Source organism: Bubalus kerabau, chromosome X, assembly GCF_029407905.1.
Source record: "Bubalus kerabau isolate K-KA32 ecotype Philippines breed swamp buffalo chromosome X, PCC_UOA_SB_1v2, whole genome shotgun sequence".
In the NCBI taxonomy this organism is placed as follows: domain Eukaryota; kingdom Metazoa; phylum Chordata; class Mammalia; order Artiodactyla; family Bovidae; genus Bubalus; species Bubalus kerabau.
This window is the reverse complement of record NC_073647.1, coordinates 8237970-8261039: the sequence shown is the minus strand read 5'-3', so window position 1 is coordinate 8261039 and position 23070 is coordinate 8237970. Positions and strand designations below refer to the sequence as shown.

At 40.0% G+C, this 23070-nt stretch overlaps 1 protein-coding gene across 4 annotated transcripts in view; it reads right to left on the bottom strand.

Annotated features, from left to right (window-relative positions):
• Nucleotides 1-23070, bottom strand: part of LOC129638957 (fibrous sheath-interacting protein 2-like) — a 72949-nt gene that overhangs the window by 25841 nt on the left and 24038 nt on the right. For 3 of the 4 annotated variants that reach the window (XM_055563735.1, XM_055563738.1, XM_055563737.1), the window contains 6 exons: nt 16082-16150; nt 11998-12098; nt 9957-10002; nt 8779-8864; nt 6993-7053; nt 2393-2429 (listed from right to left, as the gene is read on the bottom strand). In XM_055563735.1, coding sequence (XP_055419710.1) covers nt 2393-2429; nt 6993-7053; nt 8779-8864; nt 9957-10002; nt 11998-12098; nt 16082-16150 — 400 coding nt within the window. The remainder of the gene's footprint in view (nt 1-2392; nt 2430-6992; nt 7054-8778; nt 8865-9956; nt 10003-11997; nt 12099-16081; nt 16151-23070) is intronic. The other variant, XM_055563736.1, reaches the window with a different exon arrangement.

The following is a 23070-nucleotide window of genomic DNA, read 5'->3' as shown; positions in this document are numbered from 1 at the left end:
AGTGAAAAAATTGGGTTAAACCTCAACATTCAGAAAACTAAGATCATGGCATCCAGTCCCATCACTTCATGGCAAATAGATGGGGAAAACAGTGGAAACAATGGCAGACTTTATTTTTGGGGGCTCCAAAATGACTGCAGATGGTGGCTGCAGCCATGAAATTAAAAGACACTTGCTCCTTGGAGGGAAAGTAATGACCAACCTAGACAGCATATTCAAAAGCAGAGATATTACTTTGCCAAAAAAGGCCCGTCTAGTCAAGGCTATGGTTTTTCCAGTGGTCATGTATGGATGTGAGAGTTGGACTATAAAGAAAGCTGAGTGCCGAAGAATTGATGCTTTTGAACTGTGGCGTTGGAGAAGACTCTTGAGAGTCCCTTGGGCTGCAAGGAGATCCAACCAGTCCGTCCTAAAGGAGATCAGTCCTGGGTGTTCATTGGAAGGACTGATGTTGAAGCTGAAACTCCAGTACTTTGGCCACCTGATGCGAGGAGCTGACTCATTTGAAAAGCCCCTGATGTTGGGAAAGATTGAGGGCAGGAGGAGAAGGGGATGACAGAGGCTGAGATGGTTAGATGGCATCAACGACTCGATGGACATGGGTTGGGTGGACTCCGGGAGTTGGTGGTGGACAGGGAGGCCTGGCGTGCTGCAATTCATGGGGTCGCAAAGAGTCAGACACGACTGAGCGACTGAACTGAACTGAACTGAAGTTTACTGTGTATGTCTTTATGTTAGCATTAGAAAAAACAGAGAACTAAGGAGGTGGAGGAAGAGAAGAGAGATGAGGTATGTGATGGAATAGACATAATGCACCCACACTTGAGTCTCAGGGAGCAAGGAGCTGCAACAGATCAAGAGGACTAAGCCAGAGGCCTTGAACCTGTGTTCTTTCCTGTAAGGTAAAGAGGTGTGGCATGGGTGCAATGGGCAGAGCCATACCAGATGGTATTCTAGCTGTGTTTTCTTGTGTTCTGGCTTGGAATTGTCCTGCTGCTGCTGCTGCTAAGTTGCCTCAGTCGTGTCCGACTCTGTGCGACCCCACAGACGGCAGCCCACCAGGCTCCCCCATCCCTGGGATTCTCCAGGCAAGAATACTGGAGTGGGTTGCCATTTCCTTCTCCAATGCATGAAAGTGAAAAGTGAAAGTGAAGTCGCTCAGTCATGTCCGACTCTTCGAGACCCCATGGACTGCAGCCTACCAGGCTCCTCTGTCCATGGGATTTGCCAGGCAAGAGTACTGGAGTGGGGTGCCATTGCCTTCTCCATTGTGTTCTGGCTTGGAATTGTCCTAGGCTCAGATAAAGGTGTCTTAACTTGTGTATTTGTGAGGAATGAGATAGCAGCTCTGGGTCATGTGCATAGCTCTTCATCTTAGCTGATTTTTATAATAAAGGGCTATCCAGAACATTTGCTGTTGAAAAGACTGAAGTGATTCTGTAGTTCTGTAGTCTAGGATGATAGTGGGGACAGGAAGAAGAGGCAGGCAGGAATTAACACTCTATAATGCACACATTCTCTCACCTTTATTTCTTGAAACTACCTTGATACTGAGCTAGTCAGTTTCTTTCCTTCAGCATCCTTGTACCCCATGAGCCCTCTGTAAATGAAACTGACTGCAATTACTCCTACCTCAAAATCCTTTTCTAAGAAGCCTGGTCTGAACATCAACACCATTTACCATCATACACTACTTCCCTTTACCTAACCAATTCATCAAAGTTTGGGATTTATAAAAATTATCCTGAACCTAATTTGGTTTGTTGAGGGTTTATAAAAGATGATAGGTATGTACGTTCCATCAGGAGGCATTTTATATGCATGAATTATTATTCAAGTTTGAGGGGAACAGGACATCAGCAGAATGGGTGGCCATCAATGTTTGAGAGCTGAAAGGCCCCAGGCCAAAAGAAAACTTCTCCACTGGCCTTTATTTTAGATCATGAGAGATTGACTTACTTTGGATGAAAATGCAAATATCCTCAGGGAGTAACAGATTACGTCATTAATACTATACGGTAAACTAATTTATCATCATTTGAAAACCAATAACCTCAAATGGTACAAGTAATGCATTTTTGAGTGGGGACGGGGGAAAAGAACAGATCTAGATCCTAGAAGGAGTAATGCTACGTGAAAGGGGAGTCAAAGTATTGCCTATGAGGAGAGCCCAGGACTAAAGTGAGATCAGAAGAGGAACTGGAAGAGCATGAATGATTAACTTTGCCTACTTTACAATTTTAGCTTAGTCCTGAGAGGTTGCAAAAGGTGAGACTTTTACTACAGACAAGTAAAACTACAAGAGTAGAGGATTCAAGCAGCACTCTTGTGTAATTATTTAAATATTAATTTAAAATAACACATTCCTTTATTAGCTTTCTTAGATACTTACCTAATGGGTGAGTCGTGAATGAAGGAGACTCCGGGAGCTGCAGATGAATTTTTAGAGAGAAAAAGAAAATCACTATTTGTTGGTATCCTTCACAGGCTACTTATAAAATTGTAATTAAGGCTGTGGTTTTTCCAGTGGTCATGTATGGATGTGACAGTTGGACTGTGAAGAAAGCTGAGTGCCAAAGAATTGATGGTTTTGAACTGTGGTGTTGGAGAAGACTCTTGAGAGTCCCTTGGACTGCAAGGAGATCCAACCAGACCATCCTGAAGGAGATCAGCCCTGGGATTTCTTTGGAAGGAATGATGCTAAAGCTGAAATTCCAGTACTTTGGCCACCTCATGTGAAGAGTTGACTCATTGGAAAAGACTCTGATGCTGGGAGGGATTGGGGGCAGGAGGAGAAGGGGACGACAGAGGATGAGATGGCTGGATGGCATCACTGACTCGATGGACGTGAGTCTGAGTGAACTCCGGGAGTTGGTGGTGGACAGGGAGGCCTGGCGTGCTGCAATTCATGGGGTCGCAAAGAGTTGAACACGACTGAGCGACTGAACTGAACTGAACTGAATAGGTCTTTTTAAAAAAAAAAAAAAAAAAAAAAAACTTTTATTTATTTATTTGGCTGTGCTGGGTCTTAGTTGCAGCCTCAGGATCTTCCATCTTCGTTGTGGCATATGGGACTTTTTTACATTTTGTTTTTTTTTTGTTTTTTTTTTTTTTACTTTTTTACTGTGTTACAGCATGTGGGATCTCCTTCCTTGATCAGGGATTGAACCTGGACCTCCTGCATTAGGAGCTCGGAGTCTTACCCACTGGACCTCCAGGGAAGTCCCTTAATAGGTCTTTCATTTCCTGCTGTCAACACTCTTTTTAAATCCTCCAGGGACTACCAGACAGGCATCAAGTACCTTAAGATTTGGGGTGACTGCCTACCTCATCAGCCTCATCTGTGGTCACCATTCTACATATATTCTCTGCTCCAGAAGTACTGAACAACACACAGTTCCTCTGCCTTCACTATTTCCCTTGTAACTCAGGTCCCTTTTTAAAACTTTCCATCCTTTAGGACTCATTCAGCTTGTGTCACCTCCTTCAGAGAGCCTTCCTTTATATCTGCCCAGATAGACAGGCGTTCTCTGTCAAGCTCCTGAAGCGCCCTATACATCCCTCTGTTATAGGACTTACTATGCTGTATTGTACTAGTTTACAGTGCCTGGCATATAGTAAGCACTCAAGAACATTTACTTGTTCAATTAATTCTTTAATATACGTGTTGGCTCAATGTTCATTCATTAGTCTTCCTGTCATTAATCTCTTCCCACTTAAATACTAACATGCTTTGTATGCCGTCTAGCAAAGTTCGCAAGTGGATTTTAGTAACTATTTCTGGATAATGATACTAAAGCAAGTCTTCATGTAGAATATGTCCATAGGAATACTGGGATGGTGTATGTCAGTTATGCACGTGTGTGCGTGCTAAGTCGCTTCAGTCATGTCCAACTCTGTGCAACCCTATGGACTGTAGCCCACCAGGCTCCTCTGTCCATGGGATTCTCCAGGCAAGAATACTGGAGTAGGTTGCCATGCCCTTCTCCAGGGGGTCTTCCCAATTCAAGGACTGAACCTGTGTCCCCTGCATTGCAGGCTGATTCTTTACCTCTGAGCCATTGAGGAAGGCCATCAGTCATGCATATACATGACTAAACAGTCTTAGACAAACAGAATACTTTGAATAATAAAAAGTAATGTTACCAATTAAAAGTCAGTTCATAGTCAGGGTGAATAGCTATTGTTCTCCCAATAAATATAACATGTATTTTGAATAATCAATGAATTCCAATGATCTGCATCAAAGTTAACTTCAATTCTGTGTACTTTCTTAAGTGTCTTTGTGTGTGAGTGTATGTTTGAGTGTGTACAGTTTTGAAAGGAAGGAGCTGGAATTAATAGTGCACATACCTGAAAAAATAAGTGTGAAGATAATACTGTTGTGGTGTTTTTAAAATACGTCTACAAATTCTCTGATAATACTCTCTCCAAGTGGTGGAGGCTAATTCTTTTCCCCCTTGAGTGCGGGTTGTACTTAGAGACTTGCTTCCAATGAATAGAGTGGAAGTGATGAGTGGAAGTGAGAGTGTGCTGAGACTAGGCTATAAAATATAGTGTGGCTTCTGCCCCTCTCTCTTGGACCACCCACTCTGGGAGAAGCCAGATGCCATATCATGAGGATATTCAGAGATGTACGCAGATGCCCACATGGTGAGGAACTGAGACCTCCCGCCAACAGCCATGTGAGTAAGCCACCTTGGAAGTGACTTCTTCAGTCCCAATCAAGACTTTAGATGACTGAAGCAGCCCTGGATGACATCTTGACTGTAACCTCATGAGAGCCCCTGAATCAGAACCATCCAGCTAAGTTGTTTCTGTATTCCTAACCACAGAAACTGTGAGATAATGTTTTTTTAAGCTGCCAGGTTTTAGGGTGATTTGTTATTCAGCAAATAGTAGACCAAAAAATTAGAAAAGACATATAACAGTTGAATAATATAATCAATAAGTAGAATTTAAAATTCATTTAGAGCCTTACAGCCTTTAAATAGAGAATATATATTTTTTGTATATCTATGGAATACTTTCAAAATATCAATCACATATTTGGCCACAAAGAAAATGTCAACAACTTCAATGTGTTGAATATTTACAGGCTACATTCTCTGAATCTAACTTTAAAAATGTGACTGAAAATATGAATTTCTTGATAATTAAGAAACATACTTAAGGATAACTCTTAGATCAAAGATGGAATAAAGAGGAGAAAGTATAACCTACCTTAAAAAGAACAGGTATATCAAACCTATGGGAACGGCTTTCATTATTTCCCATAGGTTTTGACATAAGGCGTTCCTTTCATTTCTTCTCCCATGCATCCCAGACCAATACCTATAACTGCCTCCTTGACTGCTCCACTTAGATGTCCCATTTGGATGCCCTCAGGCACCTCAAACTCAATATATTCAAAGCTGAACTAAATATTTGTCTTCCAAACTTGTTCGTCTTTCTGTATTGCCTATCTATTGAATGGCACCACAATCCATTAAGTTGCCTGTACTAGAAATATGGGCGTTGTCTTCAATTCATTCTTCTCCCACATTCAATCAGTAGCCAGATCTCATCCATTTGCCTTTCTTAGTCTGAGTCAAATCTGTGCCCAGCTCTTCATCTTTACTGCCACTGACTTTGTTCAGGACTCATTTCTAGCTTTGACTATTATAATAGCCTCTTAATTGTAATAAGGGGCAGTGTGGTATTGTGGTTAGGATTGGTTGAGTAAGATAGACCTGGCTTTTAAAACCTTGGCTTTGCCACATGTTATGTGAAATCTTGGGCATGATAATTTACAACTCTGAGACTTAGTTTATTCATGTGTAAAATGGTAGGTAAAACAGTTTTGTTGTTCAGAGGGTTAAATGAGAGAATACGGTTTAGCGTAGAACCTGCACATAGTGAGTGCTCAATATGCTATTATTTTTATTGTCTCATTGTCTCAAGTCTCCTCACCTCTAATTCTGCTTTCCTTTTTTAGAAAAGGCAAATTCTTTCTTTCTTTTTTGGGTCATTTTTTGAAGTATAATTAATTTACAATGTTGTGTTAGTCTCAGGTGTACAACAAAATAATTCAGTTCTATATATATTATATATTATATATATATATATATACATACACATCCCTTTTCAGATTCTTTTCCATTATAGGTTATTACAAGATATTGAATATAGTTCCCCATGCTATGCAGTAGGTCCTTGTTGTATATCTACTTCATATATAGTAGTGTGTACCTGTTAATCCCAAACTCCTAATTTACTCATCCCCCCAAGCCCACTTTCCCCTTTGGTAACCAGAAGTTCCTTTTCTATCTCTGTGGGTAGAAAAGGCAAATTCTGACCATATTAGGTTCCTGTCAATATTCTTCAATAGTTGTACTTTGATAATAGGATAAAAGGTAGATCTCCTGGCACAGCTTACCAGAATCTTAATGATCAACCGATATCTACCAGTCAAGCTTCATCTTCTGTAATTCTCTGACTTGAACTTTTACCTAAAACAATTCTGAAAAAAAATCTGCATTTCCACAAACCCACTAGGCTCTAATGTATATATCTTGGTAAATGTATTCCTTTCTCCTGGAAGTTCTCTTTCCATTAGTCTGCTTAGAAAATTCTTTCTCTTTTTTTTTTTCTTATAAATTTATTTTAATTGGAGGCTAATTACTTTACAATATTGTATTGGTTTTGCCATACATCAACATCTCGTCCTTCATGTCTGAGCTCGTGTGGCATCTTCTGTAGAAGCTTCCTTGTCTCCCCTATGCTTCCAGTGGACTTTGTATTTGCCTCCTTTATTGCACTTATTATATTATGTTGTGATTACTGGCATGACTGTTTTATACCACACTGTAAAATCCAGGGTAGGAACCATGGCTTCTCTACTTTGTTCAATAATTAGTATAGTGCATGGCGTGTAGCAAAAGCTTAGTAAATGTTAGTTGAATGTATTAATGCATTGCATGATTTCCTTAACAGCTGTTGATAATGTTTACCTGGCTCATAGTTTAAGCTTGATTTCTTGGCCTTTTCCCCATTCAAATCAGCACGTGTCACCTATACATGCCACAAGAAAAATGAAAACAAAAAAAATCCTTAAAGGAGTTTTCAAAGAATTTGAGCATCACCTATGTCTCACAGAAATTTAATAAAATGATTTTAGAAATCTATTTATCATAAATATTTATGTTTTATTTGGTTTCCATTTCTTACATAATTCAAAGGCTTACAGAGTTCCTAGTATGCTAAAATTAATTAACTGAAGAGTGCACTGACCAGCATGGAAGGTAATCAGTTGAATAGCTAAAAACAATATGTGTGGGTTTTAAAGAAAGTTAAGCACAGGGGGAATGCTGTGAGGGAGCTGGAAGGCAGAGAGCAGTTTTTCTGCATATGTGCGATGGGGCTCTCTCAGTTGGCCAGGAGCTCCACCTGCTTAGGTAATCATACAGGAAGAGAAATCCAGCAGAGTAGACTTTGCTTTTTCCTAGGCCTGAGAACTGAACACAAGCCACCAGAAGTACATTTCATGACACTGATGGGATGGGTGAAGTAAGCTGGAAAATAGTATTGGATTTTGTTGGATAAAAGTGGTCGTACTATTTCTCAAACCGAATTAGGTATTTGTGACAATTTGACTTACTCATATTGTCCAGTGTATTTTAAAGCCTTAAAAAACAGATGGTCTAAATTTGTTTATTGCTTATTTTTTGGATAACATATGTATTGATAGTATTAAGTTTCCCATCTATACTACACTCAGAAAATACTTTTTTTTCTGACTGTATAGTGAGGCATGGAGAAGGAAATGGCAACCCACTCCAGTATTCTTGCCTAGAGAATCCTGTATACAGAGGAGCCTGGTGGGCTGCTGTCCATAGGGTCGCATAGAGTCGGACACGACTGAAGCGACTTAGCATACATGCATAGTGAGGCAAGTGAAGAAAGTTATTAACTCCTGATGTGCAACTCATATATTGTCTTAAGGTAGTTAAGATTCTTTCTTCAGATACTGAGAATACAGATTATGCATTCAACATAGGATATAGGAAAATGTGTTAACTTTTTAGAACAGGTGAGTCATTTAATACAGTGCTAATGGAGCCAAGGATGTGGGTTTGAGTCTGAAAGTGAATGACCAATTGGTGACCCACAGAGATGACAGATGCTGTGACCAGAGGCTGTACCCTAAATGTTTGTTGTCAATTTCCCACCATCGACTGAGTGATCACTGACCACAAAGGCGAGAGGGTGAGGCTGTATGGCTGTTTCTGTACAACCCATCAGCATGAGAAGAGAAATGATTCACGAAAGTCCAGTATGTTGCTTCCTGTGTGAATGGACTTGAAGCTCATCTTTTAAGAAGCCTACATACCTAAGAGCTAAGTGAGAACACTCACATTGTTTCTGGTAATTTCTATTAAGAATTGAGACAAGTATTCAAATTTTGGGTCTATTTAACACATTTAAAATCTCAGGCTCACCTGAGATTTTTCTTCTGTTAGCTTACTAGTTGTTATTGATACTCCCTACACTTAGAGTATGGCAACACTAACACAACAGATAGCCATAAGCATTGGAAGTCTGAAGTAACAGGATTATTACTGTGGATTCGCATTTCAATTTTTTTAAATAAAATCTTACTATAAGATGCCTAATTTCAGGGAATAAGACTGTTCTGAATTGTCATTTAATGAATGAAATTGTGTTATGTCGGTCTTGATCCTCATTTTATACTTCATTGTTTCTGTGTGTATGTGGGACAAAAGAAAAGTTACTTGCCTGTTGTTTTGAAGTATCCTGTAGACAGTATCTACAGATACTTGGTGTTTTCGCAGAAACACCTGGACTCTGAAGTGTAGTAATTTCTAGGGAAAAGAAGAGGTAACTTTAAATATGAAAAAATCATATAGTTCTCCTTGCTGGGCTGCCATAAAGTCTAAGATTACCATAATCGAGAATGTATGTATTTATGGACATTAAGGCAGTATCTCCGAGTATAAGATCCCCTTTTGTGAAGTCCCCTGCTTACCAGCTTCCAGGGGCCACTGCTGCCATTAGGGACAAGCCTGAACTCCCTGGCTCTAAGTTACTTCGCCAGCTAAACTTCTCACCACTCCCCTGCCCTAGAGCAAACTGCTCTGCACTTCATTCAGTAAGCAAAGGGGAACCACAGAGGACTTTTGGGTAGAGGCATTATATGTTCAAACCTGTATTTCAGGAAGGTTACATTCACAGCAAAATGTAGGACAGATCAACAAGAAAAAGAAATTGGAGACTAATTATTACAGTGCTTAATGGCACAGGAAGCATGAATGGAAAGGAAGGGAGTTATGAGAGAATTTAAGGAGGCAGACTGGACTGGAGCAAATAGCAAAGAGTCAAAAATGACTCAGGTTTTGTGCCTGAATAAAGTTAGGAGGAACAGAGCGCTGGTTTGGGGATGAATATGGTTTTGCGCATGTTGGATCTGAGGTACTCATGGGCCGCCCAGGTGAAGATGTCCCAGCGCTCTTGGTAAGTGTGGAGGTTACGCGTGGGAATCTTTTATGGAGACGAACAGAGACTTAGCTAATCTCTAGTCCAGCCCTGGGAGATGGGAAACAGGATGGATTTTTATGTCTGGGGAGAAAAGATGGTAAAAGAGACCTTCCTGGGGAGACATCTCTTCACTGGGACTCTCTAATGGCCGCATTGTCAGGAACTTACAGAGGCAGTCACAGCAGAAACTCTAACTTCCTCACACCTTGTCGATTCCAGAAGGCCTATTCTCCCAGCAATCACTTAAAAATGTGATGCTTATATTTACAACCATGAATAATTCTTCTGTCTTCCTTTATCAAATTAATCATGGATTGTATAATCAGAGAAAAAAAGCATAACTTGGAAGACTATATGACACAATGAATTATTTAACCAAAAGATATCAGAGCAATTATAAATATTGTTCCTTTTCTTACCTCCATCATTTGAAGGATATGATGTCCTAATGGTTTCTCTATCTTTCTGTATGGTTTAACATTCAAGAAAAAAATTAATTAGTAATTCTTCTTCTAAAAGACACTTTTGCTGATTCTAAAGCAATCAGAATAATACAGTATCTTATCTCCCCCTTCCCCTCATCTCTACCTCTCTACTACGTGCTGGTCTCAATGCTAATACATATTATTAACCTCTTACTGGATATCTTTTACAGGTACCTCACTTTATAACTAGTTTAAAATGAAGCGTATATTGTACCCAGGTACGCTATCTTTTCCTGTCTTTTCAAACTTGCTACTTGTCTGTCTTCCACATTTTGGTTATAGGTATAATAATCCTATAACCAATAATAATCATCCAGTGCTCCATTCCAGAAAGCATAGAATTGTTCTGTTTATTTCAGATAAGGCTAGTTTAATCCAGTCTAATGTTTATTGAGTACACTGCCTGGAACTAAGATACATAATTCCTGACCTCAAGAAGTTTATCACCCAGTAGAAAAGACAGACAAATATGATGGAGGATAATGAGCTCTGAGATAGAAGTAGGCCTCAGCACTATGAGAGCATACCAGACCTGCACACAAAAATTAAATCATCACCATCGTTGTCATCTCCTTTTCTCTAGGTCCACACATCTGTTGAGTCACCAAATCCTGACATACTCTGACTCTGAAATATCTTAAATCTGTGGCCTCTGGTTCACCCTCATTGTCACAGCCTTAGTTCAGGCCTTTATCATTTTTATCTGGACTATCCCAGTAGACTCAAAACGATCTTGCCTCTAATCTCCTCTATGTAGCTATCTCACACTGCAACTAGAGTATCTTTTAAAACCCAAATCACGACCCAGAGGGATGGAATGGGGAGGGAGGAGGGAGGAGGGTTCAGGATGGGGAACACATGTATACCTGTGGCAGATTCATTTTGATATTTGGCAAATCTAATACAGTTATGTAAAGTTTAAAAATAAAATAAAATTAAAAAAAAAAAAAAAAAAAAAAAAAACCCAAATCATTTGTATCTCACATCCTACTAAAAAACCGGCAATGGTTTTCTACTACTGAGAGAATGAATTCATACTTCAGCAAGGGATACAAAGTTCTGGCTTCAACCTACCATTTCAGTCTCTTCTGTCCCACTGCTCTGGTTTTGCTGGCTTGAGCTTTCATGCTTTCACTTAACACTGTAAGCCTGTCTGCAATACTGCCTCACTACATCCTCACATCTAACTCATCTGAAAACTTCCCACTCATGTTTCAAGACCTAATTCAATGAAAGTGAAGTCGCTGAGTCGTGTCCGACTCTTTGCAATCCCATGGACTGTAGTCTACCAGGCTTCTCTGTCCATGGGATTTTCCAGGCAAGAGTACTGGAGTGGGTTGCCATTTCCTTCTCCAGGGGACCTTCCTGACCCAGGGATTGAACCCAGGTCTCCTGCATTGCAGGTAGATGTCTGCTTTACCCTCTGAGCCACCAGGGAATACTACAATTCAATGAAGCCCTCCTTTTATAAAGCTTTTTTCGATTTCTCTAGGCAGGGCTATTTCTCCACACTTTCTGTGCTTCATATTTTATGCAAAGCAAAAATCTCCTCTCATTTGACTGTAAGGACTTTTGTTTATGTGTCTGATCCCTGGACAGTGCATCCCCAAGAGCAGTTATGTCTTTTCTATCTTTGTAGCCTATGTCACCTACTTCCCCCCTTTCCCCTTCCTTCTACCTTTCCCTACTTTCTACTAGGACCTGGCCCACAGCAGGTTGCCAATAAACATTAGCTAGCGTCATCATCATCATCATCATCAAATATTTGTTAGTTTCTGCTCAACTACATGGTACATTTAGCATGAAGCTGACTCAGAACCTTCTCTACCAGGAAGACTGTTCAGATCTGTGTAGAACTCCATTATTTCTAACCAATCAGTGCCATGCCCAGTGAATGGGGATATCCCCTAGAAAGAAAAATTAACCTGATAAATGAGAGGCCAATACAAAGCACCTGAGACATACAGCTCTCTACCTTTTGTTCTGTTGTGTTACTCTTTACATCATGTGGAGAATGCAACAAGGTTGATCTTCTTTCGGGAGTCTTTACAGAACTATACAAATGCTGGGATGGTCCTATAGGCAAATGAAAGAGAAATCATTTAATTTTTAAATTTGATTGAACTGTAATTGAAGTACAATAAACTGAACATATTTAAAATGTACCATTTGGCTTTGGCATATATATATATATATGTACATATATAAACCCTTGAAACCATCACCACCATCAAGGTAAACATTTACATCATCCCCAAAAGTTTCCTTGTGCCCCCTTATAGTTCATCCCTCTCTCCTCTCCTATCTCCCAGGCAATCACTGATCTGCTTTACTATAAATTAGTTTGCATTCTCTAGAGTTTGCTATAAATGGAATCAAACAGGGGTTGTACCACCCTTTTTCTGTTGGGGGAGGGTGGTGATCTGGCTTCCTTCATTCAGCATATTTTGATGGTCATCAATATTGTTGCCTATATTAATACTTTATTCCTTTTTATTTCTGAGTAGTATCCCATGGTATGGATACACTAGTTTATCCATTTGCCTGCTGAAGGGCATTTAGGTTGTTTCCAATTTGACTATAATGCTGCTATGGACATTGATGTACAAGTCTTCATCTGAACATATATTTTCATATCTTGTGGGCACCTACCTAGGAGTGAAATGACTGAATCACATGGCAGATGTAGTTTAACTTGAGCTGCCAAAATTTTTTCCACAGTGGTTGTACCATTTTACATTCCCACCTGCATTGTCAGACAGTTCTAGTTGCTTCAAGTCCTTGCAAATACTTGGTATGGTCAGTTACTTCAATTCTACTAGACATTCTACTGGGTGTGTAGTGGTATCTCATTGTGGTTTGATTTCTTTTTCCCTAAGGAATAAAGATATTAAGCAGTGTTTTGTGTGCTTATTTGCCATCTGTGTATCTTCAGTAAAATGTTTGTTCATGCCTTTTGCCCAAGTTTATTACGTTCTCACATTACATATACTATGTTTTTCTATATTTTACACTTTTTTTACAGTGATCATGCCTTCTAGATGTAGGTCTGGAGACCACCTTTTGTTGGACTCACTTTTGGGGCTTGAGAAATGAGAAACAGCCATTATGCAACAGGGCTATTTTTTAAATTTTATATTACTTTTTCATTTTTGACTAAGTATAAGATCGCTACCCTCATCTTTCATAGGCTTTCACTTGCCTGGGGGTGGAGCTAGGGAAGGAAGGAGAGGTTAGAATTTTTAACAGGACAAATGCCATGATGAACACCCAGGTAATAATATTCAATATCTGTCATCCCCCAAAATGATGACACAACCAAGACATTATGCCTTGCAAGCCATGCAGTTGTCTCAAGAATTTCGTTAAATTTTATCTTCCTTTTTGTGTAGAAACATCCTGGAACGCTTGAGAAAATTCATAGTGTCCTGGAGATACCCTTAGCTTACCAAATACAGAGTTATCTGGGCTCAGGAAGAAAAAGGATATGACTTTAGGAAAGTTAGGGGGAAAATGTCCACTCCTTTAGCAGCTCAGAGATGGTGGGAAAATGGGAAGGTGGTGAGAGTGACTGGAGACCAAAGAAATCAGACAGGGCTTCACATTTTGCTTACTTTGGGCCTTGGTGCTTCAGATAACTGAGGTTAACAGAGAGAAAAGAAGAACTATTGCTCAGCTCTCTGTTTAAGACTCTAGAAAGAGATTTCCTTGGCTACCCCTACTCTGACTCTTCCTCCTCACTGGGGTCATGGACCCCAAACTTTGTAATACAGTGTGGTCAGGCAGAGCAAGGCTCTCGCCGAGGTTTTGCTTTCTTTTTCTTCCAGTTTTAAAACATTTCAGCTTTACTGACTTATATATAATCAGTTCAGTTCAGTTCAGTTGCTCAGTTGTGTCCGACTCTTTGCGACCCCATGAATCGCAGCACGCCAGGCCTCCCTGTCCATCACCAACTCCCGGAGTTCACTCAGACTCATGTCCATTGAGTCAGTGATGCCATCCAGCCATCTCATCCTCTGTCGTCCCCTTCTCCTCCTGCCCCCAATCCCTCCCAGCATCAGAGTCTTTTCCAATGAGTCAACTCTTCGCATGAGGTGGCCAAAGTACTGGAGTTTCAGCTTCAGCATCATTCCCTCCAAAGAAATCCCAGGGCTGATCTCCTTCAGAATGGACTGGTTGGATCTCCTTGCAGGCCAAGGGACTCTCAAGAGTCTTCTCCAACACCACGGTTCAAAAGCATCAATTCTTCGGTGCTCAGCTTTCTTCAGAGTCCAACTCTCACATCTATACACGACCACTGGAAAAACCATAGCCTTGACTAGACAGACCTTTGTTGGCAAAGTAATATCTCTGCTTTTGAATATGCTATCTAGGTTGGTCATAACTTTTCTTCCAAGGAGTAAGCGTCTTTCAATTTCATGGCTGCAGTCACCATCTGCAGTGATTTTGGAGCCCCCCAAAATAAAGTCTGACACTGTTTCCCCATCTATTTCCCATGAAGTGATGGGACCAGATGCCATGATCTTCGTTTTCTGAATGTTGAACTTTAAGCCAACTTTTTCACTCTCCTCTTTCACTTTCATCAAGAGGCTTTTGAGTTCCTCTTCACTTTCTGCCATAAGGGTGGTGTCATCTGCAGATCTGAGGTTATTGATATTTCTCCCAGCAATCTTGATTCCAGTTTGTGCTTCTTCCAGCCCAGCATTTCTCATGATGTACTCTGCATATAAGTTAAATAAGCAGGGTGACAATATACAGCCTTGAGGTAGTCCTTTTGCTATTTGGAACCAGTCTGTTGTTCCATGTCCAGTTCTAACTGTTGCTTCCTGATCTGCATATAGGTTTCTCAAGAGGCAGGTCAGGTGGTCTGGTATTCCCATCTCTTGAAGAATTTTCCACAGTTTATTGTGATCCACACAGTCAAAGGCTTTGGCATAGTCAATAAAGCAGAAATAGATGTTTTTCTGGAACTCTCTTGCTTTTTTGATGATCCAGAGGATGTTGGCAATTTGATCTCTGGTTCCTCTGCCTTTTCTAAATCCAGCTTGAACATCTGGAAGTTCACAGTTCACGTATTGCTGAAGCCTGGCTTGGAGACTTTTGAGCATTACTTTACTAGCGTGTGAGATGAGTGCAATTGTGCGGTAGTTTGAGCATTCTTTGGCATTGCCTTTCTTTAGGACTTATATAATAGACACATAAAATTGTAAGATAGCTAAAGTGTACACTGTGGTGATTTGATAAATATGTATACTGTGAAAGGATTTCTCCCCGCTTCCATTTAGTTAATTAACATCCATCACCTCACATATTTATCATGTTGTTCTTAGCAAATTTCAATTATACAATACAGTGTTTTCAACGATAGTCACCATGTTATACATCAGATCCTCAGACCTTATTAATCTTACAGCTGAACATGTGTACCGTTTGACCAACCTCTCCCTATTTCCCCTTAAGGTTTTGCTTTCTTAAGCCACTCTTGGTTCCCATGTGGTATACACATGGCCCAGGAAGGGCTGAGGGTCTAGCTGGGAAGCTCGTCAAGGGGAGTCACTGGGCTGGGGGTAAGAGGGCTCCTCCCAGAGTGTTATGGAGCAGGCAGTCAGGACTCAGGTGGCGTGGGAAATCCAGAGGGTTCTACTAAGCCCAGCGAGACCAGACCATGAGTCATTGCAGTGATGGCCAATTTAACTGTGAATGATGACAGGCCAAGCACTATATCAGTGGAGATAAGGGTATGTCTCTGAAGACCAGAGGAGGCAGAGGACAAATAGTCATCCGAGCACCCTTACTTTATTCTGCCTCCATGGGGCTATGGAAGCCAGTGTTCCCCAAAAGTCAATGTGCGTGTCATGCACTGGGGTCTTGTGAAAATGCAGGTTCTGATTCAGTACTGGGGCAGTGCCTGAGACTGTGCTTTTATAATAAGTGCCTCAGTGGCCCATACTGCTGACACGTAGAGGAGTAAGAACATAAGTCACACCTCTTGCCCCAGACAACACCTTTGGGAAAGAAGCACAAATGACTATTTTAGTATTTCTAATTATTTCCATTACTTTTTTGTCCTTGGTGTGACTTCTGGTGACCGGCAGTGACACTCATTTTCTTGATCTTTGGATAAGAAGCTTAAAATAATAAAAAAAAAAAATTAATAGTGGTGATGACAAAGATATTCAAGATAGATTCTATTTATCCTTTTATGCCCACTAGGGGGAGAACCATATCCTAATCTGTATATGGGGAGAAACTGGAGAGGGGACGTAGTAGGTCTCAGGGGGAGGCAAATTTGTACCCCAGAGGACAATGGAATTGGGACATGTCTGGAGACATTTGTGGTTGTTACAAATCAGGGAGAGGGATTTCTCCTGGCATCTAGTGGATAGGGGCCACGTATGATGCTACACATACTACAATGCACGGGATGGTTCCCATAATAAGCAATTATCCAGTGCAACATGCCAAGTGGCAAGGTTAAGAAACCTTAGGATAGATGTGATGGGGAGGCAGGACAATCACTTTTATAATATTATCTTGTATAGTTAAAGCTCTACTGCGCGGGGGGGCAGAACTGTCTTCTGGCAAAAGGGAAAAAACTCCACCCCTCTGTCCTGCTCAAGAAGAACATGGCTTTTTCTTTGTGTGGGGATGCAGACCAGCATAATACCTGTGCTAGAGACCCTGGAGGCCATGTGCTGGAGACCCCACAATGGCCATGACAATTCTTGGTTGTGCCTCAAAAATCTGGCTGAGGCAACCATACATATATACACCTGATTTGTGAAAAAGGTGACTGCCGTTCCTGTTTCTAATCATTTAGAAATAGACAAAAGGATTCTAAACTATATGTGTGCTAACTGGGTTTTCATTAGAGTTATGTATATTCCTTGGTGTTGACATGATAGAACATGATGTCTTTGTTACAGTGATAAGTCAATTTCATATGTGAAATAGACATCTTCATTCTCCTGTCACCTCTGTAATACTGTGAACATCAAGTTCTTTTATGTTTTCTTTTTCAAAAAGCATTTGAGGTGGGCACTGTTTAAGATGCCTACCTGAAACTTTCCTCCTACTGGAAGGGGAAGTTAACAGTTGAAGATGGAGGGAGAAAGCTGGCTGCTAAAGTGATGTACTGTCTCAGAGGCAGAAGGTTACACCCTCATCTCACTGAACTGAACTGTGAGCTTTTGTTACTGACTCTTCCTTCACAAACTTTTCGTTCCTTCCTCCCTCTCACATTGTGTTTACTGACTGGTCCTTTTTAAAAGTTCTCTTGAACCCATTCTCTTGCTCATTTCTTTAAAAGTGAAGTCTTTTCTGCTTTCCTTTAAAACTTCTTTTTATCTGGTTCTTTTCCCTTCTTTCTCTTTTGTCCCCCCTCACACATCTTGTCTCCTGTCCTCTCTTTTCTTCCTTTTTACTATTTAGCAACCCACTTTTAAAAAGTTTTTCATTCCTTCTCTTTCCAACTCTCTACCTTTCATGTATTGACTTTTCACTGGTTTCTCCTTTTCCACATCAGTTCTATGTGTATATGTGTATGCAGGGATGTATGTATGTATGTTTCTACCTATCATCTATCTACCTATCTGCAGTACCTACCTATCCCTCTACCTACCTAGCCATCTATCCATCTATATTGTATTCTTTTTTAAAAAACTGACTTCTACTTTTTAAACCCATCTCCCTCCATCACACACAATTGCACTTGGCTTTATTGGTTCTCCCCCTCATTCTCACATTGTCTTTTTCTGCTATTTCTCACTTTCCCCTACTGACTCATCACTTAGAAACCTCTTTTCTTTCTTCATTATTTCTTACTTCTGTTCCATCATCCTTTCTTCCTATCTTCCTTCCTTCCTTCTTTATCTTTGCCCTTCCCACCCTCCTGTCTTCCTTCCTCCCATCCTCCTTTTACTCTCTTTCTGCTGGCTCCCCTTTTATTTTTTCCTTCCTGCTCTAACTCTCTCATTCTCTTTTTCATGCATTCCTTCTTACTGGCTTCCACTTCTAAAATTATATACCTACCTACCTACTTACCTATCATCTGTATAACTGCCTACCTACCTATTCAGCTCTCAACCATTTATCTTTGTCTTTATTTTTGTCTTTGCTTTCCTGACTCCTACTTTTACGATCTGTCCCCCACCACACAACTGTTTTAGGTTTTTTGTAGGAAAATGGTTCCTACATTTTCACTCTTACATTCTCTTCCCTTCTTTAGCTTACTTCCCTACTGACTCATCTTTTATTTTTAAATTTTTATGTATTTTTGGTTGCACTGGGTCTTTGTTCCTGCTTGCAGGCTTTCTCTAGTTGCAGCAAACAGGGCCTACTCTCTAGTTGCGGTGGGCAGGCTTCTCATTGCAGAGCCAGACTCTAGGGCGTGAGAGCTTCAATAATTGCAGCTCACAGGTTCTAGAGTGTGGGCTCAGTAGTTGTGGCACATGAGCTTGGTTGCTCCACGGCATGTGGGATCTTCCTGGACCAGGGATCGAACCTGTGTCCCCTGTACTGGCAGGTGGATTCTTATCCACCGAGCCACCACGCAAGTTCCACCCTTTGTAAACTTATTGCCTGCTTGCCTTCCTCCTTCCCTCCCTATCTCCCCTACTTCCTGCCTTCCTGACCTCCTTCTTCCTTTCCTTCCTTCTCCTTTACTTCCTTCCCCCTCTCTTCCTCTTATATCCATTTTTTTGGGTTTCCTCTTTTAAACCTGTTTCTCTTCATCTTTTTAATATTGACTTTTAAAAACTAGATCTTCCACATAAAAATCCTGTCTACTTACCCATCTATCCATCAACCTACCAAACTACCTAGCTGTTCTGCATTCATCTTTATTTGTTTTTAACTGAGTTCCTCTTTTTTAGAGCTTTCTTTCCTCACTCCCTACAGCCTCCCTTTCTTCTTCCCTCCTTCCTGCCTCCTCTCACTTTCTCCTCTTTCTCTGTATTCTCCTCACTCCATTCCTTCCGTGGTCTCTGTCTCTCTTCTTTCCCCGCCTGCATGCATGTCTTCCCCCTCCCCTCCCTCGCTTCCTCCCTTCCGCCATCCCTTCCTCCCCTCTTACTGTCCACTGCCCCTTCGCCCTTTCCTCATGTCTTTCTTCCTTGCCCCTGCCTCCTCCTTTCCTTTCTCCATCCATCCACCCACGCTCGCTCTCTCATCCTCTTTCATTTGCTTCTCTCTCCTTCTGTCCATTCCTGTCTCCTTCCTCTCCCCCCCCCCACTTTCTCTCTCATTTCCTTCTTTCTTCCCTTCCTCCTTCCTTCCATTCTTCTTTTGCTTTGTTTATACTACTCCTTTTGCAAAACATTTTCTTTGTTTCCTTCTCCCTTTCTTTATACATTTTGCTATTATCTTTACTACTGCTTTCTCCTTTAAAAATCTGTTCTTTCTACCTATCTACCTACCTAGCTGGCTGGCTCTATATCCAGCTGTCAATCACTCTTAAATTGGCTCCTACTTTTAAAACTTTTTGGCCCGTGAGACATTCTTCCTTTCTTTCTGTGTCTGACTCTCCTTTTTTCTTTCCTTTCTGTCTCCCATTCTCGTATTTTTCTCGATTTTACATTTTGTTATAATTTTATTCCATTTGAAACCTCTCCTCTTTTTTGCTTTCATATGTCTTCCTTTCTTCCTTCGTTCTTTCCTTCTCTTACTCGATTTCTGTTCATCATTTTTTTGTTCCCTTTCTGTATTTCTTTCTTCTCTGTTAGCCTCCCTGCCTTCCTGTTTCCCTTTCCTACTTTACCCTATCCTATCCTGTCCTTTCCATCTTCCCTTTTTCTTTTATTCTCTGTGTACTGGCCCCTTTGAAAAATATTTTTTAACTTCTTTCCCTTTCTCTTTTTCTATCTTTTATGTACTGACTTTTATTTATTTATTTTAATATAAATTTATTTATTTTAATTGGAGGATAATTACTTAACAATATTGTATTGGTTTTGCCATACATCAACATGAATCTGCCACGGGTGTACACGTGTTCCCCATCCTGAACCCCCCTCCCACCTCCCTCCCAGTACCATCCCTCTGGGTCATCCCAGTGCACCAGCCCCGAGCATCCTGTATCATGCATCAAACCTGGACTGGCGATTCATCTCACATATGATATTATACATGTTTCAATGCCATTCTCCCAAATCATCCCACCCTCGCCCTCTCCCACAGAGTCCAAAAGACTGTTCTATACGTCTGTGTCTCTTTTGCTGTCTCGCATACAGGGTTATCGTTACCATCTTTCTAAATTCCATATATATGCATGAGTATACTATATTGGTGTTTTTCTTTCTGGCTTACTTTACTCTGTATAATAGGCTCCAGTTTCATCCACCTCATTAGAATTGATTCAAATGTATTCTTTTTAGTGGCTGAGTGATACTCCATTGTGTATATGTATGTACTGACTTCTTACTGACTTTTAGAAACTTGGTTCTCTTTTTAAAAATAAGACCTACCCATCCATCCAACCGTCAATCATCTATCACTCACCTATCTATGGTTCTATCTATTTATATTTTATATACTTTCCTACTTATCAACCTACTCTCCTGTCAATTCATCCATGAATCTTATATCACTGAAATATTTTAACTGGCTTCTTTTTAGATTTCTTTCCCCACTGTCCACAACTGTGCTTAATTTTTTTATTAATGCATCCTTTTCAAGCCCTTCACACTCTGTTTCATTTCTTTTATATTTTACACTTTCTACAGGCTCATCATTTTAAACTTCTCTTTCCTCCCACTTCCTCCTTTCGATCTTGCCTCTTCTTTTTGTCCTTCTTTAAAAGCTTCTTTCCGTCCCTTCTAGCTCTGTGTCATTCATTGTCCTTTTCTCTTTGTCTTTCCTCCTCTCTTTTTCTCTCTCCCTTCTGTCATCCCTTTTCTCTCCTCTTTGCTTCTTCCATTCCTTCCCTACTTCCCTCTTTCCACTCTTCTTCCATTCTTTTCGCATTGTCTCCTATTTTTAAAGATTTTTCTTTTCATCACTATTTCTTTTTAGTGTGAAATTAATTTTATTATTATTAAAATATTTGTGTATTTGGTTGGGTCTTAGTTATGGTATGTGGAATCTAGTTCCCTGACCAGGAATCAAACCCAGGCCCCCTGCGTTGGCAGTGCAGAGTCTTAGCCATTGGACCACCAGGGAATCCCTCTTCTTCCTTCTTAAGCTTTTATACTGGCTTCTTTTTAAACTTCTCTTTCTCCCCGCCCCCCGCCCCCCATTCCGCTCTCCTTTCTTTACACTGTCTTAACTGGATTGTCCTTTTAAAGTTCTACCTACCTAGAGGGATGGAACCCAGGCTCCCTGCATTGGGAGCTCAGAGTCTTAGCCACTGGACCACTAGGGAAGCCCCTCCTCTCTCTTTCCTTCCTGTCCCTCCTCCCTTTCCTCGTGTCTTATTCCTTCCTCCTACCTCCTTTCATCATCCACCCTACCACCCTTCTCCCCTCTTGTCTTCCTTCATTTGTATTCCCTCCTTCTCCTTTCCTTCCTCCCCACTCCTTTCTTCTATTACTACTCCTAAAACTTTTTTCTTTCCTTCCCTCTCTCTTTCTTTATACAGTCTTCTCCTTACAACTGCCTTCTCCTGTAAAAACTTTTTTCTACCTAAATTTCCTACCTATCTAGCTGGCTATCCACATAGGTATCAATCATTTAGCTTTATGTTACGTTTATTGTCTTCTACTTTTAACTATTTGCACATCACACAGTTGTACTTGGTTTTCCTACTTATCCTCCATCACACTCTCACATTCCTTCTCCTTCTGTATGCCATTCTTTTCCTTGACTCATCCTTTATAGAATTTGATTCTTCCTTTCTTCTTTTACTGTCTTCTTTGAAAAAACCTTTTTCTTCTCTCATTTTCTGTATTCTTTGTCCTGTCTTACTACTACTGGTTTCTCCTTTATGAATATCTATTATCAACCTGTCATCTATCAATGTATCATTATTTTACCATTTTAAACTGATTTCTTTCAGATCTCTCTCTCTCCATGCCTTCAATTATACTTAATTTTATCAACATCTCTTTTTAATCTCCTCAGCATCTCTCACTCACATTTTGGTTTTTATTTCATATTTTTTCCTAGCCTCATCCCTTTTAAAAAAATTTTATGTATTGGAGTAGGGTTGATTTACAATGTTGTGTTAGTGTCAAGTGAATAGCAAAGTGAATCAGTTATACATACATATATCCACTCTTTTTGTGTGTGAAATTTGAACAAAGTCTATATTTAATAACTGTATCACATGTTAATTTTCTGGGGTTTTTTTCTTTTACAACATAGTATTTCTTTATATTCTCAGAATTGAACTAGAAGTTTCAAGCCTCATTCAAATTTTTAAAAAGTCACTAAGGTTATAAACTTTCTAGACTTTTAGCAGGAATAACAGACGCAAAATACATGGAACTATATCAGACTTCTGAGTGAATGTATAAATTAGAAATCTAGCATTCTATTCATACTGAGTCAAACAAGTGGAATGCCATAAATGTCATAAATTTTTTAGCTAGGCAAAAATTCATAAGCTTTCTAAAAAATATATATATATATATAATCCATACTATCTATCTATCTATATATATATATACATGTATACAAAAGCTTTTCTACTATACTTGATAAAGGCTTGAGAAAGAACGTCAAAAATAAAAAAGAGAAATTGGAAAACATAAACTAAATGACATGGGAGCACTAAACATGAAATTAAAAAAGTGAAACAAATTAGATAAAAGTAAAAAATCATCATATAGTCCAGTTGCTTTTAAACATAGCTGCTCATTAGAAACACATCTGGAGCTCTGGAGAAAAAAAGCAATACCTGGGCATTTGTATTTTTCAAAAAATTCCAAGATTAATTCTGATATGCATCTGGATTTTAAAAAGTGATTACAGGTTTTTCTATTAAATAGTAGTTTTAGTGATGTAGAACTTTATTATTTTCTGTTGACCAATCATGATACAATGGTATTAAGTGAATAACAGTTAGGTAACCAAGAAGCACAAGCTGGAATCAAGATTGCTGGGAGAATAT